Here is a 27,764-nt window from a genome sequence, read left to right as displayed (position 1 = left end):
AAGTGGAAGGAACAAGCATTCCCATTCGTGGTTTTGATTTGAAACCTTACAATTCAATAGTTTCAAACAAGCTGGACACTAATATTTTAGTTGGTATGATGAATTAAGTTTTTTTAAATATTATATGTTTGTCTTACTTTATTTTTACACATAATTGATTTTTTGTTTTTAATCATGAAAATAGATTATATTGGATATCTCTCCAGAATATCATCAACCAATACATTTTTAAAAGATGGTAATCAACAAAAGATGATCAACATCCAATTGGAGGATTTGCAGTAAGTAGAATATTTTTTTCCCTTAATAGATACATTATTTTTAGTCATATCTTATCATGCAGTATCAATAATTTTTTTTATTTGATTCATGACACACCTAAAATTTAATTTTGTCTGTTATAGAAAAAATGTCTTGGATTGCACTTTATGGAATACATATGCTGACCAACTAAGAGACTATTTAGCCGAGCATCCAAATCGACAAGTTTTTATTGTCATTCAATTTGCAAAAATCAAGACTTTTCAAGGTATATTTACTTTTAAAGATTTTTATTCCTTATATGATTGATTTTCACTTTATATGTGTGTGTTTTGAATTCTTTCTCTACAATATAGGTGTTGTCAGATATCGAGTTCATTGTTTGTCACTAAACTTCATATAAATTTCAACAATACTGAGATAGAAGATTTCAAACAAAGGTATGTAATTTTGGTGCTTAAATTCCAACATTACTGAGATAGAAGACTTCATATATATATAATCATAGTGCTTAAATAACTAAGATATTTTAATTTTTTTTTTAATTTGCCCATAGGTTTGTAACTGTGTGACATTGGCTACAATTGACTCTACTGATCTTGAAAATGGTTGGTTCTACCTCGCATGTAAGAAGGACTATAAGAAAATTCAGAGTACGGTTATTAATGAACTTACAAAATTTTGGTGTGATAAGTGCAATAATTATGTAGAGCCTGTCCCAAGGTATAAACTACAAGTTAGAGTTGTAGATGAACCGGGAAGTGCTTTGTTTGTTATGTTTGATCGAGAGGTGATGCAAGTTTTAGGAAAATCTGCTTTATACATAAGAGAAGGTTAATTAAAGGTATACATAATTTGTTTAAATTATTACTATATTTCATACGTTAGATGTATATAACTTGATCTAATTTTTATCAAATAAAATTTTCTGAAGAGTACGAATGAAACATGCATTATCATAAGTCTAATAGTCTAATTTTTTTCATGATATAGGATGGAGATAGTGATTCAATACCTAAAGATTTAGAAGAACTCTTGAAAAGAAAGTTTTTGTTTAAGGTTAAAATTACAAATTTTAATCTTAAGCAAAATTCTCCTTTATTCACAGTGACTAAATTGTCTGATGATATGAACCTTGTAAAACTATTCGAAGATGCAGTCAATTCTAATAAGGTACTTATTAATTGCACAAACATTTTATTGATTTATAAAATATATACTATATATGTATTTACCATTTCCTATTGACATAATTTGTGGAGCATGAAGAAATAGATGTGACTTCAAAGTCTATCAATATTTGCAAGGATCCCATCCAAAATGAAAAGGTATTGATATTATAGACTATATACAAAGATTTTCTTCTGTTTTTCAAAAAGATATCCATTTTGTTTTTTGTTTTTATAATACTAGAAATAATGCATTAGATGATACAATTGTTGAAGATTTGCGATAAATGTTTGATGAATATAATCCACTAGCTCAAGCATTTAGAGTGGCTAGAGATCGATTTGAGTCGAACAATTAGGAGGCTGTTAAGCTTAAACTCATTGGAGGAAGGGAGACTGATGGAAGGACTTACAATTTGCCTACTGCATCTGAAGTAGCAGCTCTAATAGTTGGAGATGTTGGAAGTTCAGTTGGAGAAAGAGATATAATAGTTGAGACACAAAGCAGTCAATTACAATGTATAAATGAACTACATCCATCTTATCTTCCACTAAAATATCCCTTACTGATTCCATATGGATAGGATGGCTATAGACTTGGTATTCAATTAAGGGACTCAACTAGCAGCAATCGAAAAAGAAAGAAATTGACCATGAGAGACTTCTTTGCTTTTAGAATACACGAGAGAGAAGATAAGGCTTTCACTATTTTATGGTCTCGGAAATTATTCCAACAATTTTTAGTTGATGGTTTCACGATGATAGAATCTGAAAGAATGTGTTACATTCGAACTCATCATGATTGGTTTCCGACAACGTGTTCCGACGGAATTCCGTCAAAAATAGCCATTTCCGACGGATTTACAAGGTGTACCGACGGAAAAAGGATTTACAAGGTGTACCGACGGAATTTTTCCGCCGTAAATCAGGTGTTTTCTAGTAGTGTCAAAAACAACTCAGTGTAGACAAGTATAAGAATCTCAAAGAAGTGCCACGACAAAACACTAATTCTTCTTCGACAGGAAAACCCATGACATTACCTTCATCTTTTACTGGTTGTGATAGATATAATGCCCAAAACTATCAAGATGCCATGGCTATTTGCAAATGGTATGGATTGTTCATCACTTTCACTTGCAATCCAAAATGGCCCGAAATCCTAAGATATGCGCAGAAGAGAGGTCTTAAACCTGAAGATCGACCCGACATTCTTTGCAGAATTTTCAAAATCAAACTAGATCAGTTGATTCGTGATTTGAAGGAAGGAAAAATATTTGGAAAAGCACAAGCTTGTGAGTATTAACATCATTTTTTAAAGTCAATTTTTTTCTTTTTGAAATGTTGTTACCATTATTACAATATCTTATGCTATTTATTGAATAATTGTTACCATTAAAATATTATATACGACAAAAAAATAGTATTAGATACATTCCTACAAGCTGTAAATGCAAAATTGGAAACAAGCAATAAGATTTTCGATTATCTACTATTATGTATTACTACTATGATTTAATAGAGATGACTATACAATTAGCTTAGAGAAAGTGAATAATTATTACATTGAATAAATGGAAACATGCATGAAATCATATATAGTATTAATTGATTCAAAAAATTTTAGTATTACTATATATAAGTAGATGAAATGATGAATTATTTTTTTTATAGTATATATTATAATGATCACGCTCATATGACACCATTATGTATACCAACCTAAACCACTTTAAGAATATATAATTCAATTAATAGTATAATTATATAATGCTATACATTTCACTTATCTTAACTTTAAGGTATATTAATTAGTGTAATAATTAAATTGATAATGAAGTTCATTACATGTGCAGTGCTCTGATCTATACAATTGAATTTTAAAAACATGGTCTACCTAATGCTCATATCGTATTTTTTTTTTTTTTTGCGCTAAGAAGACAAGTTTCCTAATGCCGATGACATTGATAAGGTTATTTTTGCAGAAATACCTAATTAGGAAACATACCCAGATTTATATAGCTTAGTTAGAGACTTTATGTTTCATGGTCCATGTGGTGCACATAATATCCGCTCACCATGTATGAAAGATGGAAAGTGCTCAAAACATTTTCCCAAAAAATTCATTGAGAGAACCATAGTGGATGATCAAGGATATCCTATGTATAGAAGAAGAAATAATGGTAGAATAGTTGAAAAGAATGGAGTTTTGTTGGATAATCGGTATGTCGTCCCTAATATCCTTCATTACTCATGAAATATGGAGCTCATATAAATGTTGAGTGGTGCAATCAATCCCGTGCTATTAAATATTTGTTTAAACATATTAGCAAAAGACATGATCAAGTAACCGCATCTCTAAGTCAAACAAGTGGAGACGATGGAAATAATCATGATAAAGTTGAGATAAAAGCATACTATGATTGCAGGTAAATTCACTATAATTATTTACAAGGCTTTTGTATTTATAATTCATACTTGATATGTATTTCTTTATGTTTTTTTCCAAGTTTATATCTATTTAGTATTTTACTTTCATTATAATTATATAAGCACTTAATAAATGGGAAAAATATAAACAGGTACATTTCTCCATGTGAGGTGGTTTGGAGAATTCTGGCTTATGATATTCATTATAGAACTCCATCAGTTGAAAGATTGAGTTTTCATCTCCCTGGTGACCAAAGTATTGTATTTGAGGATGACGAGCCACTTGAAGACGTCATAAACAAGCCGGGGATCAATAGTTCAATGTTTTTAAAATGGATGGATTGCAATAAAAAGTCTCAGAAAGCAAGAAATTTAACTAATTATGAGTTCCCTACAGAATTTATGTGGCACTAAAAGGGAAGGAAGGAATGGAGGGAAAGGGATCAAAGATTTTCTATTGGAAGAATTTATTATGTTCCTCCCGGAAGTGGAGAGCTATACTACCTCATTTCTTTGTTGAATATAGTTAAAGGTCCAACATGTTATGAAGATATTAGAACTGTCAATGGTGACAAGGAATACATTGATGGTATAACCGAAGCAAGCTTTTGGGGATCAGCATAGTATTTAAGAACCCTATTTGTGACTTTATTAATATCAGGAAGTATGTCAAGACCCGAATTTGTGTGGGAGAATATATGGAAATTCCTTGCAGATGATGTACTTTTCAGACAAAGAAGTATTCTTCAAATTCCTGGTACGACATTAGTCCAATGATTTTAAGTTGTTTGGTTGTGTTTAATAATGTTATTAAATTTTGCTTATTTCATTAGTCCAATATATATTAGTTAGATATATATAGAGATACAAATATACCACGTTTAAGTTAAGGATGTAATACATAAAGATTATTCTTTGGCCATATGGATAAAGAATCATATAATTATTCTATATAAAAAATCCCTTTTGCAATATTCAATAAGCAATTCTTTACATAATGTATGCACTAATAAAGGACACGTGAACTACCAATAAGTTCAAATATCCAATTTAATTTATTGGTAATTTTTTTTATTTTTTTATTTTTTTGGATGGTAACTTATTGCCTTATTGGTATTTCACATGTATCCAGGTGGTTTTTTTTTTTTTTTTTTTGAATTACCAATAGATTAAAACGTTACGCTCAAATATCACTAGGCTACTGTAATAAGTTTCGTGTAAGCAAACATGTTTACTTTTTAAAACTTCAATTATTTTATGCATGCAAATAAAGTCAACCCGTGCTAAATTACAATTTACTTTTGTTAGACTTGATGTTAAGTGAAGAGCAATTAAAGGACCACACTTTGGCACATATAGAGAATTTATTGCAAAGTAATGGTCGTAGTCTTTCACAATTCCCTCCGATGCCATAGCATTACCAGATCATGATTTGGTTTCTCACAGGCTTAATAAGCTTATTCAAGAAGAACTTCTTTATGATAGAACGTCCATGGATTTAGAGCATAAAAGACTATTTTCATGTCTAACTGATGAGCGAAAAGGGGTGTATGATGAAATAATGAATGCTCTTGCTGGAGATGAAGGAGGTGTTTTCTTCCTTTACGGCTGTGGTGGCACAGGAAAAACCTTCATGTGGAAAAAACTTTCTACTGCTATACGATGTCAGGGCGAAATTGTACTTAATGTTGCATCAAGTGGAATTGCATATCTTCTTCTTCCCGGAGGTAGAATTGCTCATTCTAGATTTGCAATTCCAATAAATGTAACTGAAATACAACTTGTGAAATTAAACAGAGATCCCCGTTGGCCGATCTTTTAATCAAGACAAAACTTATTATTTGGATGAAGCTCCAATGGTTCATAGGTTTTGTTTTGAAGCTCTAGATAGAAGTCTGAGGGATATTATGAGATTTTCTAATCCAAAAAGTATGGATCAACCATTTGGTGGCAAGATAGTTGTTTTTGGTGGAGATTTGCGACAAATTTTACCGGTTTTTCCTAAAGGAAGTCGACAAGATATTGTATTTTTAGCCATCAACTCTTCATACATATGGGATTATTGTCGTGTACTATCATTAACTCAAATATGAGACTTTAAGTGGGAAGTTCACATTTGAACTTAAATGAGGTCAAAGAATTTTCAGAGTGGATATTGAGAATTGGAGATGGTAAAGAAAGAGAACCTAATGATGGGGAGGCAATTATAAAAATTCTTGATGACATATTGATTAAAGATGAAGTTAATAGTCCAGTTGCATCTATTGTTGAAAGTGTGTATCCTTTCACATCACATAATTTGGATAACGCAACATACTTTCAAGAGAGAGCTATTCTTGTGCCAATAGATGTGTGAAGAGGTGGTTAATGAGCATCTATTGTCTATTAATCCCGGGGAAGAGAAAATTTATCATAGCTCAGATAATATTTGTGCATCAGATAGAAATGTGAGGGGTAATCAAGAGTTGTATACACCGTATTTCTTAAATAGCATCAAATGTTTAGGACTTCCGAATCATACCCTAAAACTGAAGATTGGGGTTCCAGTTATGTTACTTAGAAATATAGACCAACCTAATGTTGTTCTATGTAATGGCACTAGGTTAGTGATTACTCAACTGGGTAACCATATAATTGAGGCTAAAATCATATCGGGAAACAACATTGGACATAAGGTATTTATTCCTCACATGCTTTTAACCTCGACTGACATAAAATTGCCTTTTGAATTTCAACGAAGGCAATATCCATTAGTTGTTTGTTTTGCAATGACTATTAACAAAAGCCAGGGTCAATCTCTTTTACATGTTGGCCTATATCTCCCAAGACCGGTATTTAGTCATGGTCAACTATATGTTGCGGTTTCAAGAGTCACAAAGAAAAGTGGACTAAAAGTTTTGATATGTGACAAAGAAGGAAAAATATCTCATACTACATACAATGTAGTATACAAAGAGGTGTTTCAAAATTTGCATAATGAGGTACGTAATTTATCTTTGTGTAAATTTAAAGTTTAATTTATTTTTTCTTAAATTTACTTCCTTACTTATTTCTTGGTCAACTTAAATATGGAAAAATTATTATACAATAATATCATGGAGAGCATGTTCCTTCGTAAATCTAATGAAAGAAGGCATTTAGTACTTTTATGCCACATAATAGAAATTTGAGATATTTGTTTAAAATAAGTATCATGATCATCATATGCATTATTATGTAAACATATCCCCAAATATGTAAATTATCATGCTATGCAAAATTAGTATAACAATCATTCCTAAATATAATTTAAGCAATTCAAAGATTTACACAAATAATAACGTAAAAATCTCTCATAAAAATGTTAATAATTTATTTTATGTATATCCTATCTATACTATATGAGAAGTTATGACCATAACTTAGTATAGCTTTTTATAATTTTATTACATATATACTATATAATCTTGACATTTCATTTTTTTAATAAACTTTTCAACTGTACATTTTATAATTATTATTATGTAATTTTAAATAAGATATACTGATCTTTACCCTTTTTATGCAGTGATCATATATGTAGACGGGCGATCTCATTCAATTGCTATCTTCCTTGATTAAATAATAATTGTTCAAGTTTCTAGAACAACTACTGGAGATGAAAAAAATAAAAGGCAAAGCAAATGATAACACATGTGCAATTCAACATTATTCTTTCTCTCTATGTTTTTGTGTTTTAATTTATTTCTTTAATGATTTTTTTTTCTTGATAAATACTTTATTATTAACAATAATAAAATGGTCATTGCAATACATTACGTCAATTTTTTGTTTGTTCACGGGCTTTATATTTTATGTGTATGTTTTGTCAATTTTTGAATAATTTTTAAATAGACCGTGCATGGCACGGGTCCTAAACTAGTTTTTTTTTATTATTATTATTTTCCTACTTTCTCTCTCTCAATAACCATGCATCACGGTGAACCGCTGGATAAAATCTAAGAAAATTTTAAAAGTAGAGAACTTGAGACATCTTAAAGTTGATTGATAAAACAAACCACTTAGAAAAATGCACTATTAAAGCATACTTAGTATACTTCGTATTAAACTTTGATGTAATAGTGTAGTGTAACACCATTGAGAGATCATAAACTGAATGTAGTTAACTAATTACGGAGTACTCCGTATTTGTTTTATCAACAAGAATTTATTAGCTAAATTTGTTTTCAGTTCTAAATTTTTTGTCAGAAAACAACATAGCCTCCAGTAAAACGGAAAGAGCACTAATCTAGTTCTTGGTGCAAAAACAATGGGATGCCCTCTTTTCTTGTAGTAATTGTCAGGCAGATTAACAGAGCTGTGCCTAGTGCAAATGAACATTCATATCAAACAGAATAGAGTACAAAGAGTGATATTTCGGCCGAGTGAGCCACCATATTTCGTGTATTCAAGCAAAACTGCAAAGTTCTACAACAATGAGTTCATATCATATAGACGATATCGTATAGGCTCACTATCCTCATAGAGGAAGTGCATGCCAATAATTACTCTTGTCATGAATAACAATAACAAGTGTCCGTTGGTATATCTAGACCTCATATTGGTAGAATAACATGAGGTCTAGATATACCAATGGAACCTTGTTATTGCCATTGAAGACAAGTAGTTATTGTTTCAGACAACCTCCAATTTCCTATTAATTTTTTTGGTTTTACATCAGGGTCAAGGAGCAGGTAGAACTACCTTGAAAGGTTAGTTCTAGCATCAGGATGATGTCTTAGCAACTGTATAGCAAAATTGTTTCTAGAACACTAAACCATTCAAGTTGATTGCAAGCTACTACGGAGCAGTTACTTCCAGTTGACTCTCTATTTCATTCTGGCCCGTGTAATGCAGGATGAATCTCTTATCTGGCTTGTATCCTTCATCAGTCAGTTGCAAGAACAATTCTGCAATCACAGCATAAATGGTCTCAGATTGTGGATGCATCTGATCACATACAACGAAGCTATGAACCTTCCTCTCAATCTCGATCCAACTTTTACCAGTCTCCTTAGATACACCCACTTCTTTCATTTTCTTTATAGTCCTAGCTCTGTCTCTCCAACTCCCTTCACCTGAATATATATTCGCCAACTGTACATAAGGAGTAGGGTTATCAGGTTCTAACAGAAGCAATTGATCAGCAGCATATTTCCCCAGTTCAGAGTCACCACAGACAGCACAAGCACCAAGCAGGGCTTGCCATACAAGAATTCCTGGCTTTACAGGTAAGTTGTCTACAAATTTTTTAGCCTCACTAAGAAGCCCGGCTCTTCCTAACATGTCAATGACACAAGCATAATGTTCCATTCTTGGATTGATATGGTGAAATTTGCTCATTGATTCAAAGAACTTCATGCCTTTATCAACTAGACCCACGTGACTACAAGCATGTAGCAATTATATGAATGTAATGTCAGTAGGCCCTACTCCTGCCAATAACATTTCTTCAAACAATTTAATGGCTTTCAATCCATCGCCATGGCGAGCAAAGGCTGCTATTATAGAATTCCAGGAAACTGAGTTCCTTTGAGGCATACGACTAAAAGCTTTCATTGACTCCTCCATATTCCCACACTTGGAATACATGTTAATGAGCCCATTGCTAACAAAAAAGTTAGCACCAAATCTCTTTTTTATGACCAATGAATGAATCTGCTGGCCAAAAGCCAAAGAAGTGTCTGAACCGAACACACCAAGAATGGCAGAAACCATGTTTGGATCAATGTCGATTCCTGCTTTCATCATTTTGGTAAAGATTTGGATGGCTTCATTTTCGAGCCCATTTTGAGCAAAACCAGTAAGCACAATGGTCATGGAGACCTCATCAAGCTTATCTGCTGAGTAAAAAATCTGCAAGGCATCTTCCATGCTTCCACATTTAGAGTACATGTCCATTAGTCCACTCTCAATGCAGAAATCTGAGTGAAATCCTTGTTTTAACACCAGTCCATGAATTTGTTTCCCTTCTTGTATAACCTGCAAACTAGCACAAGCTGATAACACACTCGAATAAGTCACAGAATTCGGTTCCACCAATCCGCCATGCATCAAACTGAACACACTCAAACTATCCTCACACAGTCCAGTTTGCACAAGGCCAGAAATCACAGCAGTCCAAGTAACAACATTCTTGTCACCCATTTCACGAAAAACCCGGTCCCCAGAACCCGAACACCCACATTTAAAATACGAGGTTATCAAAGCATTTCCAACAGTAATCTCACCTTCAAAACCACTTAAAATCACCAACCCATGAATCATTTTACTCACCCTAAGCAAATCCACCCCATCACAAGCTGATAAAACAGTAGTAAAAGTAGCTTGATCAAGCTGACCAATACCCAATCCAACCATCCTCTTTAAAAACTTAAATCCAAATTCAAATTCCCCATTACTCAAAAACCCAGAAATAACAGAATTCCATGAAACAGAATCTCTCATGGGCATTTCATCAAACACCTTAAGTGCATTCCCTAGCGCCCGGCATTTCGCATACATTGAAAGCAGAGAATTCCAAACAACAATCACAGTTCTGGGATCATTGTAAAATTTAAAATCATAATAGTAATAGTTTTTTATGATCAAAGAGTGAAGAGAAGAACCCAATTGAAGATTTCTTTCTCTTCCAAATTTGGAAAGAAGGCGGCTTATATGAATGTGGGTGAGAATACATGGATTGAAGTTGGGATTTGGGGAAGTAGTGAGATTTCTGGAGAAAATTGGAGGAGAGAGATAAAGAGGATGATGGATGAAACTCATGAAAGAGGTGAGTTTGTGAGATAGCCATCTGAGTTTCATCCATGTACCAACTTAATTGCCTGGATTTGTGACACTAGGAATTTGGGCGCTTTTATGTTTGAAAGAAATGAAACCAAATTTCAGTGTTTATATACTTGTACTTGTTAACTTTAGATAACTCAGTTTTGTTTTAATTTTTCTTTATCGGAGTATTATTTCCTTCGTCTCAAAATAATAGACACGTTTAACATTTTTTTTTCCTCTATTAACTTGAATCTATAACTAATACAAAAATTTTGTAAATTTTTTTTACTTTATTAAAATAATTGTGATCAGCTACATTATTATTAGTATCAAAATCTAAAAAACGATCTATTCTTTTTAACAATAATAATTTAATTTTTCTTCTTCAAGTATCCCTTTCATCATTCAATTTTTATATGAGCTCTATTTTTTTTTAAGATTTGATGTTTTATTTGTTCTCGGAATTATTTTTTTTAAAATTTTGGTATGAAAAAATAAACAAATTTAGAAAATTTTATTTGATCAAATCGTGCATCGCATGAGACTAATGTAGTATAAATTTTTAAGGTGGAGGAAGATGTACCAAGCTTGGTACATCCATCTTTTCATCAATCTTAAAAAAAAAAACAGAAAGAACATAATAGTATTTTGTAAAGAACATCTAGCTTTTCAATATTTAAATGAATTATTTGTTCCATAATTGAAGAGTTTTGGTAATTATTTCCCAATCTCAATTTAGAAATTTGTATAATTTCTTCATATTTTAATTTCACTTGTTTGAATTCTTTAGAGAGAGGAATAAAAATTTTAGAGAGAGAAATAGAACATTTATAGAGAGAAAGAAATTCTACTGATAGAAGACGATGGTTGCGCATTTAGATCGAGTTTCGTGGTGCTTTTGATCATTGTTTTGTTAATGGAGTGATTGATAATGAAGGAGAATATGTGGATTTGTTAATCAAAGGTCGAAGGTAATTTTGAATGAACTTTTGTATATATTTCTCATTAATTGTGTTATTTTAGATTTGAAATAGAATATTTTGTAATCATAAATTCATTGTTTATTTTCATATTTGAAATTTGATGAATCTAGATGTTGAATTTGAGATTAATGTGACAAAGGTTGAAGATGATGTTCTTTATAAGATAGTGTTATGTTCATTGTTATTAATAGCTCTATTTTTTTTATCTCTTATGTTCTTTCATTATATTCTTCATATTCTTTTAAAATAGACGCTCGGAAATTATCACGTTCATTACATTTTAACAATATGTTTTTTTCATTTTAGATATATGTTCTTTAATCTTTGCAATTCCATACATGTTCTTTTCACTTTAACTAAATGTTCTTTTCATCTTAGCTAAATGTTCTTTACATTTCTATACAATGTTCTTTCCGCTTTTTTTCTTGGAACGGAGGTACCATGCCCATGGTACATCCGCCTCCACGAACCACTAATTGATATTATTTTAGTGTTAAATAGGTAGGTTTAGTAGAAAGAAAAAAATTTGTTACATAGATTTTTCTATAAAAAGGTGTTTGTAAACCATAAAAATTCAAACCTGCAATATACAAATAAAGAGGTAGAAAAATATCACAATTTTTTGTATGCGGCCTGTAGGGTTACTCGAGTTACTCGGTCAGAGGTTTCTCGAGTTGCCAGGGTTACTCGAGTTTCTCGGTCAGGGATTACTCGAGTTGCCGGGGTTACTCGAGTTACTCGGTCAAGGGTTACTCGAGTTGTCGGGGTTACTCAAGCTACTCGGTTAGGGGTTACTTGAGTTACTCTTGACTGAGTAACCCCTTAAGTAACCCCTGACTGAATAACCTCTCAAGTAACCCCTGACTGAACCCTCAAGTAACCCTTGACCAAACTCCTTAAGTAACCCCTGACCGAATTAATCGAGTAACCCCTGACCGAACTCCTTAAATAACCCTTGACCGAGTAACTCGAGTAACCCATGAACGAGTAACCCCTTGAGTAACCCTAATCGAGTAACTCGAGTAACCCTTGACCGAGTAACTTGAGTAACCCCTCAAGTAACCCTTGACCGAGTGAACCCCTCGAGTAACCCATATCCGAACCCCTCAAGTAACCCCTGTTTCGGGGGTTTTTGGATGTCCTATGGGAGAGTTACAACACCAAGACTGGATCCACGCACCTGTACTTACAAAACAACGGAGACTTCGGGGGTGGGAGTTCCGCCTCCGACGATTAAGTTAGAAAGTGTTCGGATGTAAAAAGTGCGGAATGTAAAGGGGGATCAGGCTCCTCTTACGAGAGGAGTGATCATCCGGTTGTCTCAAACAACCTCAATATCGGAGTGTTTTACTATCTTTCTCTAAGTTGTATGTGTATAATGTTATTCCCTTCGTAACTGATGTAAATTATTAGTCTTTATAGACAGGTGCCCTTTTAGGTTATTTAACCTAAGTAGATGGGCTACCCACCGTTTTATGGTTTCTAGGGTTATGGGCTTGAAGCCCGTTTTTCCCCTTTGAATGACACGTGTCATGCTCTAATTGGCTCATTGAGCGCTGAGCTTAGGGACACGTGTCACAGTGGCATTGGTCCACATGTCAAGGGTATTTTTACCCTAAACAACCCCTAACCGAGTAACTCAAGTAACCCATGACTGAATAACTCGGGTAACTCCTAACAAAATAAATCGGGTAACACCTGCCACACGGTGTGGCCTGCTGCACCAAAAAGTTGATGGAAAAAATATACGGAAACAATTGTTTCATTAATAATTTATGGAATTACAACTCTCGTAGATATCTTGATTACTCTCTCCTAAGGGCTAGATTTACCGGGGTATTATCGACTTATTTCGGTTATACCTACAATGTTTGGTAGTATAGTGGAGATTTGGTCTTTGTGACTTATTCCATCCGAGCCTAATTAAACCCTTAGAAACGACCCTTTTTATATAGAGAGTCATAGAGTAGTTAACAAGATAATAATCATATATTCTACGAGATTCTGAAGATAAATATCTTTTAATTTTTTTTTTATATTATCTCCTTATTTACGTATATTTAAATTTAACACCTAAAAATTAACAAAATTTCGGTGTCAACAACCTTAACATATATTTTGCCTTAAATATTATGTTGCAGATTTTACAATAATATATCTCTTATTGTTCAAGGTGTGACTGATATTTTGTGCTTTTTTTTTTTCCTAACGGGGACTGATATTTTGTGCTTTTTTTTTTCCTAACAGTGCTAGTATTAATCCTAGTTGAAAAAGTTATCTAAAGAGAAAGAACGAGAAGACCTTCTTCTCCCTGAAAAATATCAAAATAAATTGCCATAGATGGCCAAGACAACGATAAAGGCATTGTTCATCTTCATCTTCTTCCTCCGATCCCCATTCCCCATTCCCCACCCACCTTCAAATATTCTTCTTTCTCCGAGTCCCTACCCATCTTTATCATCTTCTTCAAACCGTTTCAAATTTTCAATGGACCCTTCACCCAACACCAACACCAACACCAACACCAACACCAACACCACCATTTTCAATGACTTTGTCATCGAATTAAACGAATACACTGAGAAAAATAGGAGAAATAGAAGGCATCTGTTTATAGAAACGAATGCCTATTTAACACTGTTGACACCGAAATTTTGTTAATATTTAGGTGTTAAATATATGTAAATTAGGAGATAATATCAAAATATATAAGATATTATCTTTAAGATCTCGTATAATATTTGATAGCTATTTTGTTTACTACATACTCTACGACACTCTATATAAAAAGGTTATTTGTGCTAGGTGCACCAAGGTGCGTCATGCGCATGGTGCACCCGATTAAACAAAAAAAAGGCGAAAGAACATTAGGTGTTCGAAAAAGATCTTTTAGGTGTTTGAAAAAAAACATATTTGCTTTTAACAAAAAAACATGCAAAACTAAAGAATATAAAGACATTACAAAAAGAACATGATAAAAACTTTATTAAATTTCACGAAAAATTACACATTAACAGAAAAAATCTTTACCAAAGATATCATTTCCCCAAAAACAGTATTTCCTCTCTCCAAAAATTCAACTTTCCAAAATAATTTTAGTTTTCTCTCTCTAGAATTATTTTCAATTAAAAATAATTTTAAGATTCATTTTCAAATTAAATTTCAAATTTCAAAATTCAAAATAACATAATAAAGAACATACGTTAAAGAATATACGTTAAAGAACTCATTACCTCAAAGAACATACGAGCCAAATTCAAAGAACATATTTTGTATTATTGAAACCCAAAAAACATGTTTAATCAACATATGTTAAAGAACTCATCACCTCAAAGAACATACGAGCCAAATTCAATAACATTTTTTGTATTATTGAAACCCAAAAAACATGTTTAATCAACATATGTTAAAGAACATAAGTATAAAAGAACATATTATCAAACATATATAGGTATGTTCTTTGTCAAACATAAGTATGTTATTTATCATACATGGTATGTTCTTTGTCAAATAACAGTATGTTCTTTCCGCCTTTCGGGTGCACCATGCGCATGGTGTACCCGGGTGTACAATACTATTTTCACATTTCTAGGGTTTGATTAGGCTCAGATGGAATAAGAAGACTCCATCTCCTTCCTACTACCAAACATTATAGGTATAACCGGAATAAGTCGATAAGACCCCGGTAAATCTAGCCCTTGGAGAGAGGAATCAAGAGATTTATGAGAGTTGTAGTTCCACAAATTATGAATGAAATAATTATTTCCGTATATTTTTCTACCTCTTTATTTGTATATTGCAGGTTTGAATTTTATGGTTTACAAAGGTGTCATTTCTTTTTTTTTTTAATAGTGTTAGGCCCTATTCTTTTGAGATGTTCTGCTCAATCCTACTCTGTTGTGCTATGCTCTACCAACTAAAAAAAACGGGACCTTAATGTGTCATTTAATAAACATAAACTAGGTTAGGTCCCGTGCCATGCACGATACGTTATTTTAATTACTTTTGACAAATTAATTTATTTATAGCATAAAATATAAAAATTATTTAATATCTTTAACAAAATAGAAGTAACATGGAATATTTGATCAAGATCATATTCTTAAAATATATTCCACCAAAATACATCTTCTTGAAAACGATTATATATTTTCTTATTATTCCGTAATTAATTGAGTATCAACATACAAATGGTAAATATTATTGCTCATTTATATAGTTGACAAAAAAAAACAAACCTTTTTTTTTTTTTTATATAACTTCCTTAAATAAAATTTAGTAATTAATTATTAAAAAAAATATACTAAGAACACACCAGAAATCGACACGTGTCATTGCTAGTGTGTCTTTTAGTATATAGTTATTGATAGTTTTCGTTTATCATTGTTAGTAACCTGAACTCCTCTCTTAAATTAAGCCTTGGAATCTTAAGACTAAAAAAAAACAGTCCCGTCCCCATCTCACTTGCTAGTAGAATACTTGGTAGAAGCATAGTATCTGTAATTTGCTACTCCGTACAAATTCTACTGTAATTCCAAAACTAATCCCCTTATCCATCCTTAATCCATTGCTAATTTCCTCCCAAAAAAAATGGATGTAGTAACTTTTGGAATAATAATCGGAATCATAATTCTATTTTTCGCGATTGTTTGCATCATCACCATTGAAGGCACCTGCAAGCGCCGATCCACCTAACACCCACTCAATCCCTCTTCTCTCCATCTCTACTCTAATGTGGTGGACTCAATTCAGTAGTCGTGAAATTACGATAAATGCATTAATCGGTGGTGGTTTGACGGCAGTTTACGGTGGTTTTCCGGTCGCCGCTGTTGAGCGCCGCCGTGTCGGTGGTGCTGAGGAGTACTTTCTCTCTCTTAATATGTTTTATTTGTTTATATTTGTGTTTCTCTGATTTGATATGAAAGGTATGGAATTGGAGATGCATGGTGTTTTTTTTTTTTTTTTTTTTTTTTTTTTTTTTTTTTATAATTTTTTTTAATGTGGTGAATGATGATGATGATGATAGGGAATTGAAATTGGAGAGGTATGGAATGAAGCTGGATCCGTCATCAGCGTCGTTTACGCCGAATTTGGATGAAGGATGTCTTGTTTTAGGGGAGCTTGATTGTACCGAGATCTCTAAGCTGTGCTTTCGCGATGCTGTTGCTTATCTTAGGTATCCTAATTGATTGTGATATTCGATCGAGAGACATGGATGAGTTGTTATATGATCATTAGTGGCTTCAAAATTGTTCAAGGAAATGAGATAATGTGCTGTGTGAAATTAATGAAGTATGATCAATAGTAGGTTGAATTTAGGATTTGTTCTAGTAGCTTGAAAATTATAACAATTTGTTCAAAATTTAGGTATAAATTGTTGTATGATCACTTGTATCTTGGAAATTGAATGATGTAGGATTACCACTTACGATACATTGGTTTAAAATGCTTTTGTATAAGACGAGCTATGGTAATTACCGGACTGAAAAACAGACAATTCAATTGCTGCATAAAACATTTACGAAATGAAACTTCAGGCTTATATTGACGTTTACATATTATCTTAGACGCAAACTATGTGTGCATCTTCTATTGGAAATTGTTTGGGAAGGTATGTGATTGGAAGTGCTAGATCTTATTCTCTGCTTGGTTTTGATTTGGTTATAATGGTCTAATCTTGCTGCTTTAATAACATTTATAATTTGGTTTTTTTTATGCAGATATAAGAGTCAGCTTGAGTGTTTCTATAAATTCTTGGATCCAATTTGGGATTCACCGACTCATGGAATCTCTGAAGCTGCCTCATCTTTTGGTGACAAGTTGAAAAATAAGCTGATGAATGAGTCAACTCATTGGTCAGCCTGCCTTCAACATGCAGTTTCCCCTGGACAAAAAGAGATGGGGTAAGAATTTGTTGTGTGATTCAATACAATAGTAACTTGAAGCAACTAGCGGCGTACAATCTTATGTGACAATTGAGTAACTTGGATGATTTTAAGTAAACTTATTCTTGCAATGTACTGTTCTTCTGGATAACAGGGATATAATGGACCATCTTTTGTCCCCAGCTTCTAAGGTTCCGAATAACTGGTTTGAGGTAACGGTTTCACTAAATGAAATTTGTTTTTATACTGAAATGCTTTCATTTTTGTTTTTAAAGGCTTTATGATGCCAATAAGCAAACCTTGCGAAGCTGTACGCCTGTACCTTAAGTTTTACCTCTGAAAACAACCTACTTTAGCTTAAAAATGACTTCCAACCCCATCCTTTTGGTAATAAAGCTGAGGATTTGTTGTTGGGTTGCTTGAATGAGTTATATTCCCAAATTTACCTGCTGGTTGAATATGTTCACTATGATGTCCAGTGATTTTGTGCAAGTATCCTCGAGCAAGGTTACTTTGAAGTAACTGGAATACTCAAAATACAGTATATGATTGCATTGAATAATGTCGTATAATTAGGTCCTAGTTATTTGAAATTCGTGATACAAACAATGATCAGCAAGGATAGTGGGGAGATTACTTTGTGTTAACCTTTGTGCTTTGTCACCTTGCTTAAGTACATGAAGAAAAATTGATCGCTGACACTGAAAATACATATATATTTGCTAATTATGTTTTGTCCTTTTGCAGGTATATAGAAGGGGGAATGGGTTCTGTCTCCTTAGCCCATCACGCCTATCATCCATGCTGCAAAGGAAGCTGGAGCTCACATAGTGACTAGTGCTGAAGTATGTGTTAAAAATATAGTAGTAGTTGTTTCTTTCACATATATCTTGCGTCTGAGTTGTGATCTTTCTCTCTGCACCTTGTGTGTATTGGGCTTTTGGATATGTGGCTGTGGGAATCCTTTTAAAAAATTAATCCACTAAAACACCAAATATTTTCTATGGGGTGATGAGGGGGCATCAAAGATAACAAATAAAGGTGGAAGGTTGTCAAAATGTGGTATAGTCTGAACTTACAGGAAATTGGAGGTAGCATTCTACCGATGTTAAGTCATGAACTGGTTTCTTCTGCCCTTTTTCTTCTTGACGTGCAAGTACAAAAACAAGTTCACCCTCAAAGACTGGGGGTAACTGGGTTAGTTTCACTAACTTTATGTCTGGGAACTTACAGGCTACGGAAATTCTAAACTTTTGTGGAAAAAGATTGAAAGTAAGAAATTTATAGTCTAATAATTTCATTTTGTCCGATCTTCAGTTAGTCCCTAACCAATAATCCCATATGAAAAGGGTACCTTCTCCAGTTAGTCCCTAACCTATAGTTAACCAATACAAAAGTTCAGCATAATTTTATCAAATATCACCCTATATTTTCTCTTTTACTTCTTGTGGTTGAATAACTTTCCTAAAGAGGCATGATAATTGCATATACAATGAAATTTTGAGTTTGAGGTCATTTTTTTTTAAGTGTTTCGGAACTATAGGAGAAAATCTATTAGAGTATTAAACAAACTTTGCTCAAATTTATTGAAAATGATAATCTTACTATTTTATTAATATTTTGCAGGGATAATTCGAAACCCACGGAAGAGTGTAAGATACTAATGCTTATGGATGATGTAAAACAACACATTTAAACCTTCGAATTGGTCCAGTATCAACATATATATAGGAAGCCACTTGAGCTGCATACTACATAGCTTTTCTAGGTCACTTGACAGATTACAACAAAGATATAGATCCATGTATCAACGTATATTTTCTTGTATTTTATTCTTGTAGATAGGTCACTGTATTAGATGAAAATGTGCTTAGCTTTCGTCAGGGTCCAATTTAGTAGGTGAGGCACCTTAAGAGTGGTGGGAGGGTAAGAGAATCCCCACCTCCAAAGTAGCCCTCGTAGAAATTGATCTCACAAGTCACAACCTCGAAGTTGTAAAATACAAATCTAACCCCTAGGCCAAGTACTACGTGGTAAGCATATGTAATACTTGTTATCTTTGAAATGAGCAGATATTATGCAAATTCAATTGCTAAGACCCTTATTCACTATTTCACTTCAGAAATAAAAACAATATTAATCTTGGAAGTTGATGCTCAAGTTTGAAAATTTATGTTGGATAATGCTAAGAACTATTGAACTTCACTATTGCAAATCCTGTTGACGAATTTCCTTCACAATGTTTCATTGTCTATTATTTAACTACAGTTGCTTTGCATTTCTAGAATTTAGCTAAGTGACTACTCTCAAAATAAGTGAAGTGCAACCAATTTGAAGGAATGGTAGGACGTAGGAATACTTAGCTAAGTGACTAATTGAAAAATAAGTGTTATTTCGCGTACATAATAGGTTTTAAAAAGAATACCCCATACATAATTATTAACACAATAAAAAAGCATGTTAAGAAGATAAATTCAAGATCAAAGGCAAAGAACAAATTGAGCTTCTTATTACCTTAATGCAGTTTACAAAAAGGCAGATGTCATCTATTCCCAAATTGTTGATAAAAAAACCCACTTCTGCATTCTTATCACGAAAACATTTAATGGCCAAAATTTTTCTCAAAACCATTATTGCAGGAAGTGTTTCGAAAATCGCAAGGGCAACACCCCTCACAGCAATTGAAAAAATGAAATTCACCCAAGACCCTTTCTGCATTCTTATCATAAATTATTTCTATTGTTAACTTCTTTTACCCTACTTGTTGGCGAAGGGTTTTCTTCGAGCTGAAACACATCAATATACACGGGCTTTAGGAGGGAAAGACTCAATCTCGTCGTCCAATGTGTTCATGTGGACTGGCCGATAATCTAGTCTAACCTTCTCATTCTCCCAGTATCTGCATTATCAAAAGAAATATGCAAGAACATAAAGAATTATATACTAATATGTTGACATTCAAGACCAAAACAACCAGGAAGCAATTGTATGCAGACAAAAAGGCAAGACTTTATATATTCATGATGCTAACTAATTGTTTTGATCATGAAGCAGTGGAGAAAAAGATGAGAAGACTCAAGACACAAATATGAATGTAAACTAACAAACTGCATGCAGGAGATAATGATCCTATACGTAAGTGGGCGGACAAAGTTTATCTCAGTAAGACGGTGAACAGGGAGTCCACTGTATTTCAGGAAACTAATTGTCATCAATCATTAATGCCTTAATATTCATTAGCATTCTTGTAGTTAGAACAAGAGCATATAGTGTAAATCACATACCCTAGAGTGTGTTTCATCCAGTTTTGATCATCTCTTGTCTGCAAATGTGCAAAGCAAAGTGATCAAGTCAAATGTCATAAAAATTCAAGAGCATCCAAAAATTACAGGAAAAGAATAAATTATTAAAGCAATGCAGCTGAACAAACCGTGAAATCTTCACGAGCATGAGCTCCTCTGCTCTCTTTCCTAGCCTCAGCAGAGTGCATAGTGATGCATGCATTAATCAACAAATTTTCCAATTCTATGGTTTCGATCAAATCAGAATTCCTGAGAAGAAGAAAAAAAATGGAGTAGATAAATGATTAGACTACTAATGACATAGTCATGAGTAAACTTGTATCAACGAAAACATTGCATATAAGCCGTACCATATTAAACTGCGGTCTTTGACTTGAACATCTTCAAAACTCTCCCATGTTTTATCAATCAATTGACAACCTGCAATTAATTTATACAAAAACAGAATGTTACACATTGGAACTGTGATTCGCAATGGAGTTCATCTGTAATAATAAAGCAAACCAAGTCCTCATGGATGAGGAAAAACTATGTTTGACTTGATTAAAAAATAGGGCGCAGGATCTATAAAAAGGACACTGAATTAGACATTTTATAAAAAAAAAATTCACTTACTCCGCTTCATATTACTTGCAACACTAAGAGTTTCACACTTGCCAATGCACGATTTAGACTATTAATTTCTTTGGTTGTGTTTTGGTAAAAGTTATATAAGTAAATCACAATATGTTGGAATAGGAAGGAGTATGAATAGCGCCAAAATCCTAATGTTGCAACTAAAGTGGAGCAGGAAGCATGAAACATCTGATGCAACCCTTTCTGTTTTGCAGTAAAACCTCAAGCAACCCTTCCCTTCGCTTCCCATAATTCATCTATTCATTCATGGGCAAAAAGGTTTTAAAAACCCTAAAAAGAAAAAGTGCGCACTACATAGCTTATAACCACAGTAGAATTATTCAGACCCCTGGAAAATAGATCCTATATGCCAAAAAAGTAAGTGGTGATCTTATACACCAAAATGTTTAAAACTAAATTCCATCCCAGCTTCGATTAAGATTTGAACAAAACTTAACTGGAATCTTCACAATGTTCTGTGTATTTATTAAGGGGTTATGGTCACCATATCAGAGGTTCAAGCTTCACAGGTTAAGAGCACCTTTTTTGGGAGAATCATAAACATATCATACCTTCTTCCAATGTACTCTGTGTGCGGAAAACAGCAGCATTATTCTGCATTACTCGTTGCATGTTTAGGCGGATTTGGGAAGTTGGGAGAGATCCATTTGAATTTCTTAATTTGTCTAACCACTGAATAGTCTTCTCCCCAGCATCTTTAGGCAAAGGTTTCTGGTTCTCCCCTGCAGCATACCAGATCATAAGTATGTTGATGGAACTAAATTGTCCAGTAATCAGAATACAAGCAGTGAGAAGCAGAAATATCTTCACAAGTCCACTTGCCTGGTTTACTGATCTCTGAAACTCGGTTGGCACAAGCTCGACCGAAAACAACAATGTCAAGGAGAGAGTTAGCACCAAGACGGTTAGCACCATGAACTGATGCACAAGCAGCCTCTCCAGCAGCCAGTAATCCAGGAACAATGGCATCTGGGTCATTACCTTTTATTGTGACAACCTGAGCAAAGAATTATTAGATTCCAATAAACTTAAATATACAACTGCAAAAACATCAATTTCATAGTTTTCTTACCTCTCCGTAGTAGTTTGTGGGGATTCCACCCATGTTATAGTGAACAGTTGGCAAGACTGGGATGGGTTCCTTTGTAACATCAACCCCAGCAAAGATTGCAGCTGTCTCAGAGATACCAGGGAGTCTTTCCTGAAGCACTTCTGGAGGCAAATGATTCAAGTGGAGGTAGATGTGATCCTTCAAGGGTCCTGTTAATGACAGGATTTACATGAAATCAGATTAGCATGAGTGACAGATGACAGGTAAGATTGACCAAAAATGTAAAAGAGGACGAATTGTGACTAAAACGATCATTTGCAAAGCTTCATTGAAATCATTAGTGGCAACACACTACTTAGTAAAGTAAACCTCGAAGGGGGAGAGGGGGGATCAACAGTCCGTTCAAACAGCCTTCAAAGAGGTCAAAAGTGTACACAACCATTATCTGACTAACAAATAAATAGACAGTGCAAATTAAGAATTCTAGAAACAGCAAATATGAGTATCCCACAACAGTCTGGATAGATTAACATATTCTTGGAGATTTTTCCCTAAACCTAAATATCTGACAGCCACAATTCCATATTTAGGTATATATCATGCACACAAAAATTGAAGAACAGACGCGTCTTACCCACACCACGGCCTTCTCGAATTTCCATTGTCATAGATCTAGACACAACATCCCTGGATGCAAGATCTTTAGCTGTTGGTGCATATCTTTCCATGAAACGCTCACCCTCACTATTTCTCAGAATACCACCTTCACCACGGGACCCTGATCACAAAGAACAAGTCATTAGATCATTGAACCATTGCCCTATATTATCTAGATGTTAGATGTGTAGAAAGTTTTATTGCAGCCACAAAAGTACATGTTTAGCAAAATGTATTTTCAGGAAAAAAAAAAAAAAAAAAAACCACAGCCTTTTCCACTACAAAATGATATTGAACATTCATTTGGAATGATTAGGCATAAGAGCCGAAAGAGCAACAAAAAATCAGTATGAGAAGAATCAACCTTCAGTGATTAGGCATCCAGCACCATAGATACCAGTTGGGTGGAACTGCACGAATTCAAGATCCTGCAAAACGAATATGTTGTTATATCAAAACATTAAAGAAGGTGCACAAATCATGTTAGAGTTGCCTCAAATTGGTGCGCCACTAAGTAACCAACAGAGGATGAGAATAAAACAATGGCAAGGAGTTTAACCTCTAATGGGAGGCCAGCACGGGCCACCATTGCATTTCCATCTCCGGTACATGTATGCGCAGATGTTGCAGAAAAATATGCCCGGCCATATCCCTAAATAAAGGGAAAGACAAGCAAAAAAAAGGAAAATTATGAACATGGCATGATGCAAGAATAGGGTAAATTTGAAACTTGACAAGCAAAAAATACCCCAGTAGCCAAAATTGTTGATTTAGCACGGAATCTATGCAACGTCCCATCTTCCATATTCAAAGCAATCACACCTTGGCAAGTACCTGAACATAATGCCAAAAATCAGAAAATTTACCACAAACAAGAAAAACATGCTAACCTATTATGACCACAAGTTCTAAAAAATGATGACAATTGAAACTGTTCAATCATGGATTGCAACTTGACTTAACAAATCAAACTTGAGTACTTGACTATACGAAAGAAGGGTATTTCAATATATAAGATTTCAGCAATAACACGCAAACACCACAACTAGGTATATTGTACAAAAATTTATTCCAAGCATAAAACTCAGTCTCAACAAGATTATTCTCAATTAATTTAAAGCTTTCCTTCCAAAAGGTAAATTCTAGCTCAAAAGTAGGTCATATTTTCATAGGTAGTACTTCCATCTAATAATAATTAGATATTGAAACAAAAATCAGTATAAATATTATGATTATAAATAATATAATCTTGCCTTCATCATCCATAATAAGATCCAATGCAAAGTATTCCACAAAAAATTGTGTATTATGCCTCATAGCTTGTCCGTAAAGAGTGTGCAATAAAGCATGGCCGGTTCGATCAGCAGCACATGCACATCGATATGCTTGCCCCCCTATAATAAGATGAAAGGCAATGCAGAAAGTATTAGAAATCAATCCATAATAGAATTTGAGCTTTTTTGTCTTATCCACAGACCTTTCCCAAAGTTCAAGCTTTGACCACCAAATGCACGTTGATATATTTTCCCATCTTCTGTACGAGAAAATGGCAAACCATAGTTCTCAAGCTCTATCACAGCTTTTGGTGCCTCTCTGCACATATACTGTATGGCATCCTGGTCACCTGCAAACATAAATTCCCTTATATGTCATGACACAATCCAAAAATATATACTTAGGAAACCACAGATGTCCCGTACTCCCGTATATGAAAATGCAGATGCTGTTCAGCTATAGATAGATAAAGGAGCATACTAGAATATCTATTACTTGAATCCAAAATCACTTTGTTTTTGCGCCTAGGAGTGGGGGACTAGGGGAAGGATGGAAGATGGAAGGCAACATGGGGCAGTGGAGAAAAAAATCCACCTTGTTTGGACAGCACTAATAAAGGGAAGGGAGCTATTCTTTCCATAGATGACCTCAAATTGCCATTGAAATTCTGAAATTGTGTTAATGGAATCCAAATGAGGTAAAAGTACAGAAAGAAAAATGAGTTCCCCATATTTAATCAAAATTGCCAAAATAAACACTACTTGGAGCAAAGACAGAGGCAACTGTTCTCCTGCCATCCCTCTAAAACAATAACTAGAAGTTCAGGTACCCTCGAATTCCCAACATGAGATAAGACAAGTTAATATCAGAAGCTAAAAATCTTCCATCTCATTATAATCACAAAACTCATAATTAGAACATGCATTCGTAGTGTAATAGAAATGAGTTAAATTGCACGCACCTAACCAATCACTTCCTTTCACGGTATCATACATATGCCATCTCCAGTCATCTTCAGTCATATTACCCAAGGCAGCATTGATTCCACCCTGCACCAATTCCCCACTTCAACTTACAATACATTCAACAACTATTATCTTCCACAACACACACAGATGCACAAAACCAACAAAAATCTAACAAATATTACAGCTGCCCACACTGAACTCGAATCGAACACAAACAGAATCCCTTAAGCATGAAAGGATGCACCTATTCTAGTTTACAATCTTGCAGCTACTGTAATTGTATTGTATCAAATTCAGTTAAACCCTTGTATTAAATCACATCACAACAGATTAAAAATAAAAATTAAAACAATTACTTTTTCCGGGTTTTGTTATTTTTTTTTTTACTTGCAAAACACCCTCTTGACACGCGATATAATAAAAACATTAGACGAGGTAAACGGACAAATTAATTAACCTGAGCAGCGACCGTATGAGAACGAGTCGGAAAAAGCTTAGTAATACAAGCAGTATTAAACCCATGTTCGGATAATCCGATGGCGGCTCTTAAACCAGCACCACCAGCTCCAACAACCACCGCATCGTAAGTATGGTCTACCACCGTATAGCTGGACCCACCAACCGAACTCTGCCAAAAATCATCAATTAATCATAAAAACGTTGATTGATTTTCAAAGATCGCAAAAAACAACATAAAATCAAAAAAAGTTACAAACTTTAAATTAAAAAAAGGATCTTACAGATTGGGTGGAAGAGAAGAATCTAGGAGAGAGAAAATGGGAGGAAATTGGAGAAGATTTAGAAGTTTTCCATGAATGGGATCGAAGACCACGCGAAACGCATCGCCACATTTTTGGTGGTATTGATGATCAGAGCTTTTGGTGTGAATAAATTTCTGGGTTTTGTTTTTTCAGAAGAGAAAGGAGGGGAGGCGAATTTTGCAGAAATAATTTCCCAGGTTTAATGCTTAATTAATAAATTAATCGATGCTCAGGAAGATGAACAATTCATTTTTGATTATTGCTACATTGGTTGTCTATTTACCATTTTGCTCTTCTTTATTTAAAATTTAATTTAGGCCCTGTTCACTTAACCTTAAAAAAATAATATTAAGTAAAAATTATTTCCGTTCGGTAAAAATAAGTTCGTAAAAATAATTTCAGTTCAGCAAAAATAAGTTTTGTTTGTAAAATTCAGTAACTTTAAAGAAGAAATATAAAAGAAAATCAGTAAAAATAATTTCAGTTCAGCAAAAATAATTTCAGTTCAGTAAAATTAATTTCAAGTAAAAATAATTTCAGTTCAATAAAAATAATTTCAGTTCAGCAAAAATAAGGTGAAATGAACGGGGCCTTAATCTGAACTAATGTAAAAGGAGATGCATGTAAATCTTCATTATTAAAAGGTAAATCTTTGTTGATTCTAATTATTTCACTTGAAAAATATAAATAAGTAGTCGATCATGTCTAAGACCCTGTTCACTTCACCTTAAAAAAATAATATTCAATAAAAATTAAATAATTCCAGTTCAGCAAAAATAATTTCAGTTTGGTAAAAATAAGTTCAGTTTTATAAAATTAATTTCAATTCAGTAAAAATAATAATTTTGAAGAGGAGTAAAAAATACTTTCAGTTTAGTAAAAATAATTTAAATTCAGCAAAAAATAATCAAAGCTTAGTAAAAATAATATCAGTTCAGCAAAAATAAGGTGATGAAGTGAACAGGGCCTTACGTTAGAGATTATTATGGGCCTTACGTTAGAGATTATTATTACTAATGTCAAATTTTTGTTTAATAATTTTGCCATTTTTCTTGATTTTTGTTTTAATAATGGTAATCCAATTAACTTTTTTAGGACTACCTTTTCTTCTTTTATTTCCCCATTTTAGAACATCCATTTTTTACCACTTTAGAAATTTCTTTCTTTTATTTCCCCATTTTAGAACATCCATTTTTTACCACTTTAGAATTTTCTTTTTTATTAAAATTGATTAATTGAATGTTTGATCTTTTTTCCAATTTATCTATTGTAGCTTGATTGAAATTTTTAATTAGAACATTACATTAGCAATATTAGATTTTGAAGGGCAATTTGGGTAGTTAAAAAGTTGGACACCAACTTTTCACTCTCCCTCCCCCTTGACTTATACTCCCTCTGTTTCGTAATAGTCGTAATAGCAGGGAGGAAGACAATAAACAGTCAATTGAAATTTTTACATGCTCATCATATTCTAATATCCAAGCATATAATAATGATTATAAAATTACATCAATTTATCTATCTTATCTTAATCCATTCAAAAGTGAAAACCTTCAAAATTGGTCAACATCCTTGAGAAATAGTGATATGAGTCTTAAGTCCA

The 27,764-nt window shown here is 33.4% G+C and overlaps 3 protein-coding genes and 1 pseudogene across 4 annotated transcripts; 2 read left to right on the top strand and 2 right to left on the bottom strand.

The window, feature by feature from the left end:
• Positions 1-1,581: 1,581 nt before the first annotated feature.
• On the top strand, positions 1,582-8,592 carry LOC110735915 (annotated as a pseudogene).
• LOC110736918 (pentatricopeptide repeat-containing protein At3g05340-like) lies at positions 8,204-11,118 on the bottom strand. The gene has a single exon (XM_021917257.1). It carries the CDS (start codon positions 10,677-10,679, stop codon positions 9,279-9,281), a length of 1,401 nt encoding a protein of 466 aa, XP_021772949.1. The 5' UTR covers positions 10,680-11,118; the 3' UTR covers positions 8,204-9,278.
• A 4,846-nt stretch (positions 11,119-15,964) lies between these two features.
• On the top strand, positions 15,965-19,615 carry LOC110736917. 2 transcript variants are annotated; one of them, XM_021917255.1, is made up of 6 exons: positions 15,965-16,486; positions 16,653-16,802; positions 17,347-17,529; positions 17,666-17,723; positions 18,259-18,356; positions 19,138-19,615. In XM_021917255.1, exons 1-5 carry the CDS (start codon positions 16,359-16,361, stop codon positions 18,340-18,342), a joined length of 603 nt encoding a protein of 200 aa, XP_021772947.1. In that variant the 5' UTR covers positions 15,965-16,358; the 3' UTR covers positions 18,343-18,356; positions 19,138-19,615. The 2 variants fall into 2 exon arrangements, with proteins under 2 accessions (XP_021772947.1, XP_021772948.1); XM_021917256.1 differs by having other exon boundaries at positions 16,367-16,551.
• A 369-nt stretch (positions 19,616-19,984) lies between these two features.
• On the bottom strand, positions 19,985-26,408 carry LOC110736916 (succinate dehydrogenase [ubiquinone] flavoprotein subunit, mitochondrial-like). The gene is made up of 16 exons (XM_021917254.1): positions 26,141-26,408; positions 25,858-26,028; positions 25,394-25,481; positions 24,635-24,781; positions 24,411-24,551; positions 23,906-23,991; positions 23,717-23,809; positions 23,522-23,585; positions 23,135-23,278; positions 22,522-22,709; positions 22,272-22,446; positions 22,001-22,171; positions 21,164-21,233; positions 20,942-21,062; positions 20,796-20,833; positions 19,985-20,410 (listed from the first exon to the last, which is right to left on the bottom strand). Exons 1-16 carry the CDS (start codon positions 26,249-26,251, stop codon positions 20,308-20,310), a joined length of 1,911 nt encoding a protein of 636 aa, XP_021772946.1. The 5' UTR covers positions 26,252-26,408; the 3' UTR covers positions 19,985-20,307.
• Positions 26,409-27,764: the final 1,356 nt, after the last annotated feature.

Source organism: Chenopodium quinoa, unplaced genomic scaffold (assembly GCF_001683475.1).
Source record: "Chenopodium quinoa cultivar QQ74 unplaced genomic scaffold, ASM168347v1, whole genome shotgun sequence".
NCBI lineage: Eukaryota > Viridiplantae > Streptophyta > Magnoliopsida > Caryophyllales > Amaranthaceae > Chenopodium > Chenopodium quinoa.
This window is presented reverse-complemented; position numbering and strand designations above follow the sequence as displayed.

Excerpts from the sequence above, each read along its gene's own strand:
- LOC110736918 (XM_021917257.1), bottom strand. The coding sequence starts at position 10,679 with ATGAAACTCAGATGGCTATCTCACAAACTCACCTCTTTCATGAGTTTC.
- LOC110736917 (XM_021917255.1), top strand. The coding sequence starts at position 16,359 with ATGTGGTGGACTCAATTCAGTAGTCGTGAAATTACGATAAATGCATTA. Across the intron at positions 16,487-16,652 it reads CGTGTCGGTGGTGCTGAGGA|GGAATTGAAATTGGAGAGGT; the intron begins GTACTTTCTCTC and ends TGATGATGATAG. Across the intron at positions 17,530-17,665 it reads CCTGGACAAAAAGAGATGGG|GGATATAATGGACCATCTTT; the intron begins GTAAGAATTTGT and ends TCTGGATAACAG.
- LOC110736916 (XM_021917254.1), bottom strand. The coding sequence starts at position 26,251 with ATGTGGCGATGCGTTTCGCGTGGTCTTCGATCCCATTCATGGAAAACT. Across the intron at positions 26,029-26,140 it reads TCTTCTCTTCCACCCAATCT|AGTTCGGTTGGTGGGTCCAG; the intron begins GTAAGATCCTTT and ends GATTTTTGGCAG. Across the intron at positions 20,834-20,941 it reads ATGCTCGTGAAGATTTCACG|ACAAGAGATGATCAAAACTG; the intron begins GTTTGTTCAGCT and ends GCACATTTGCAG.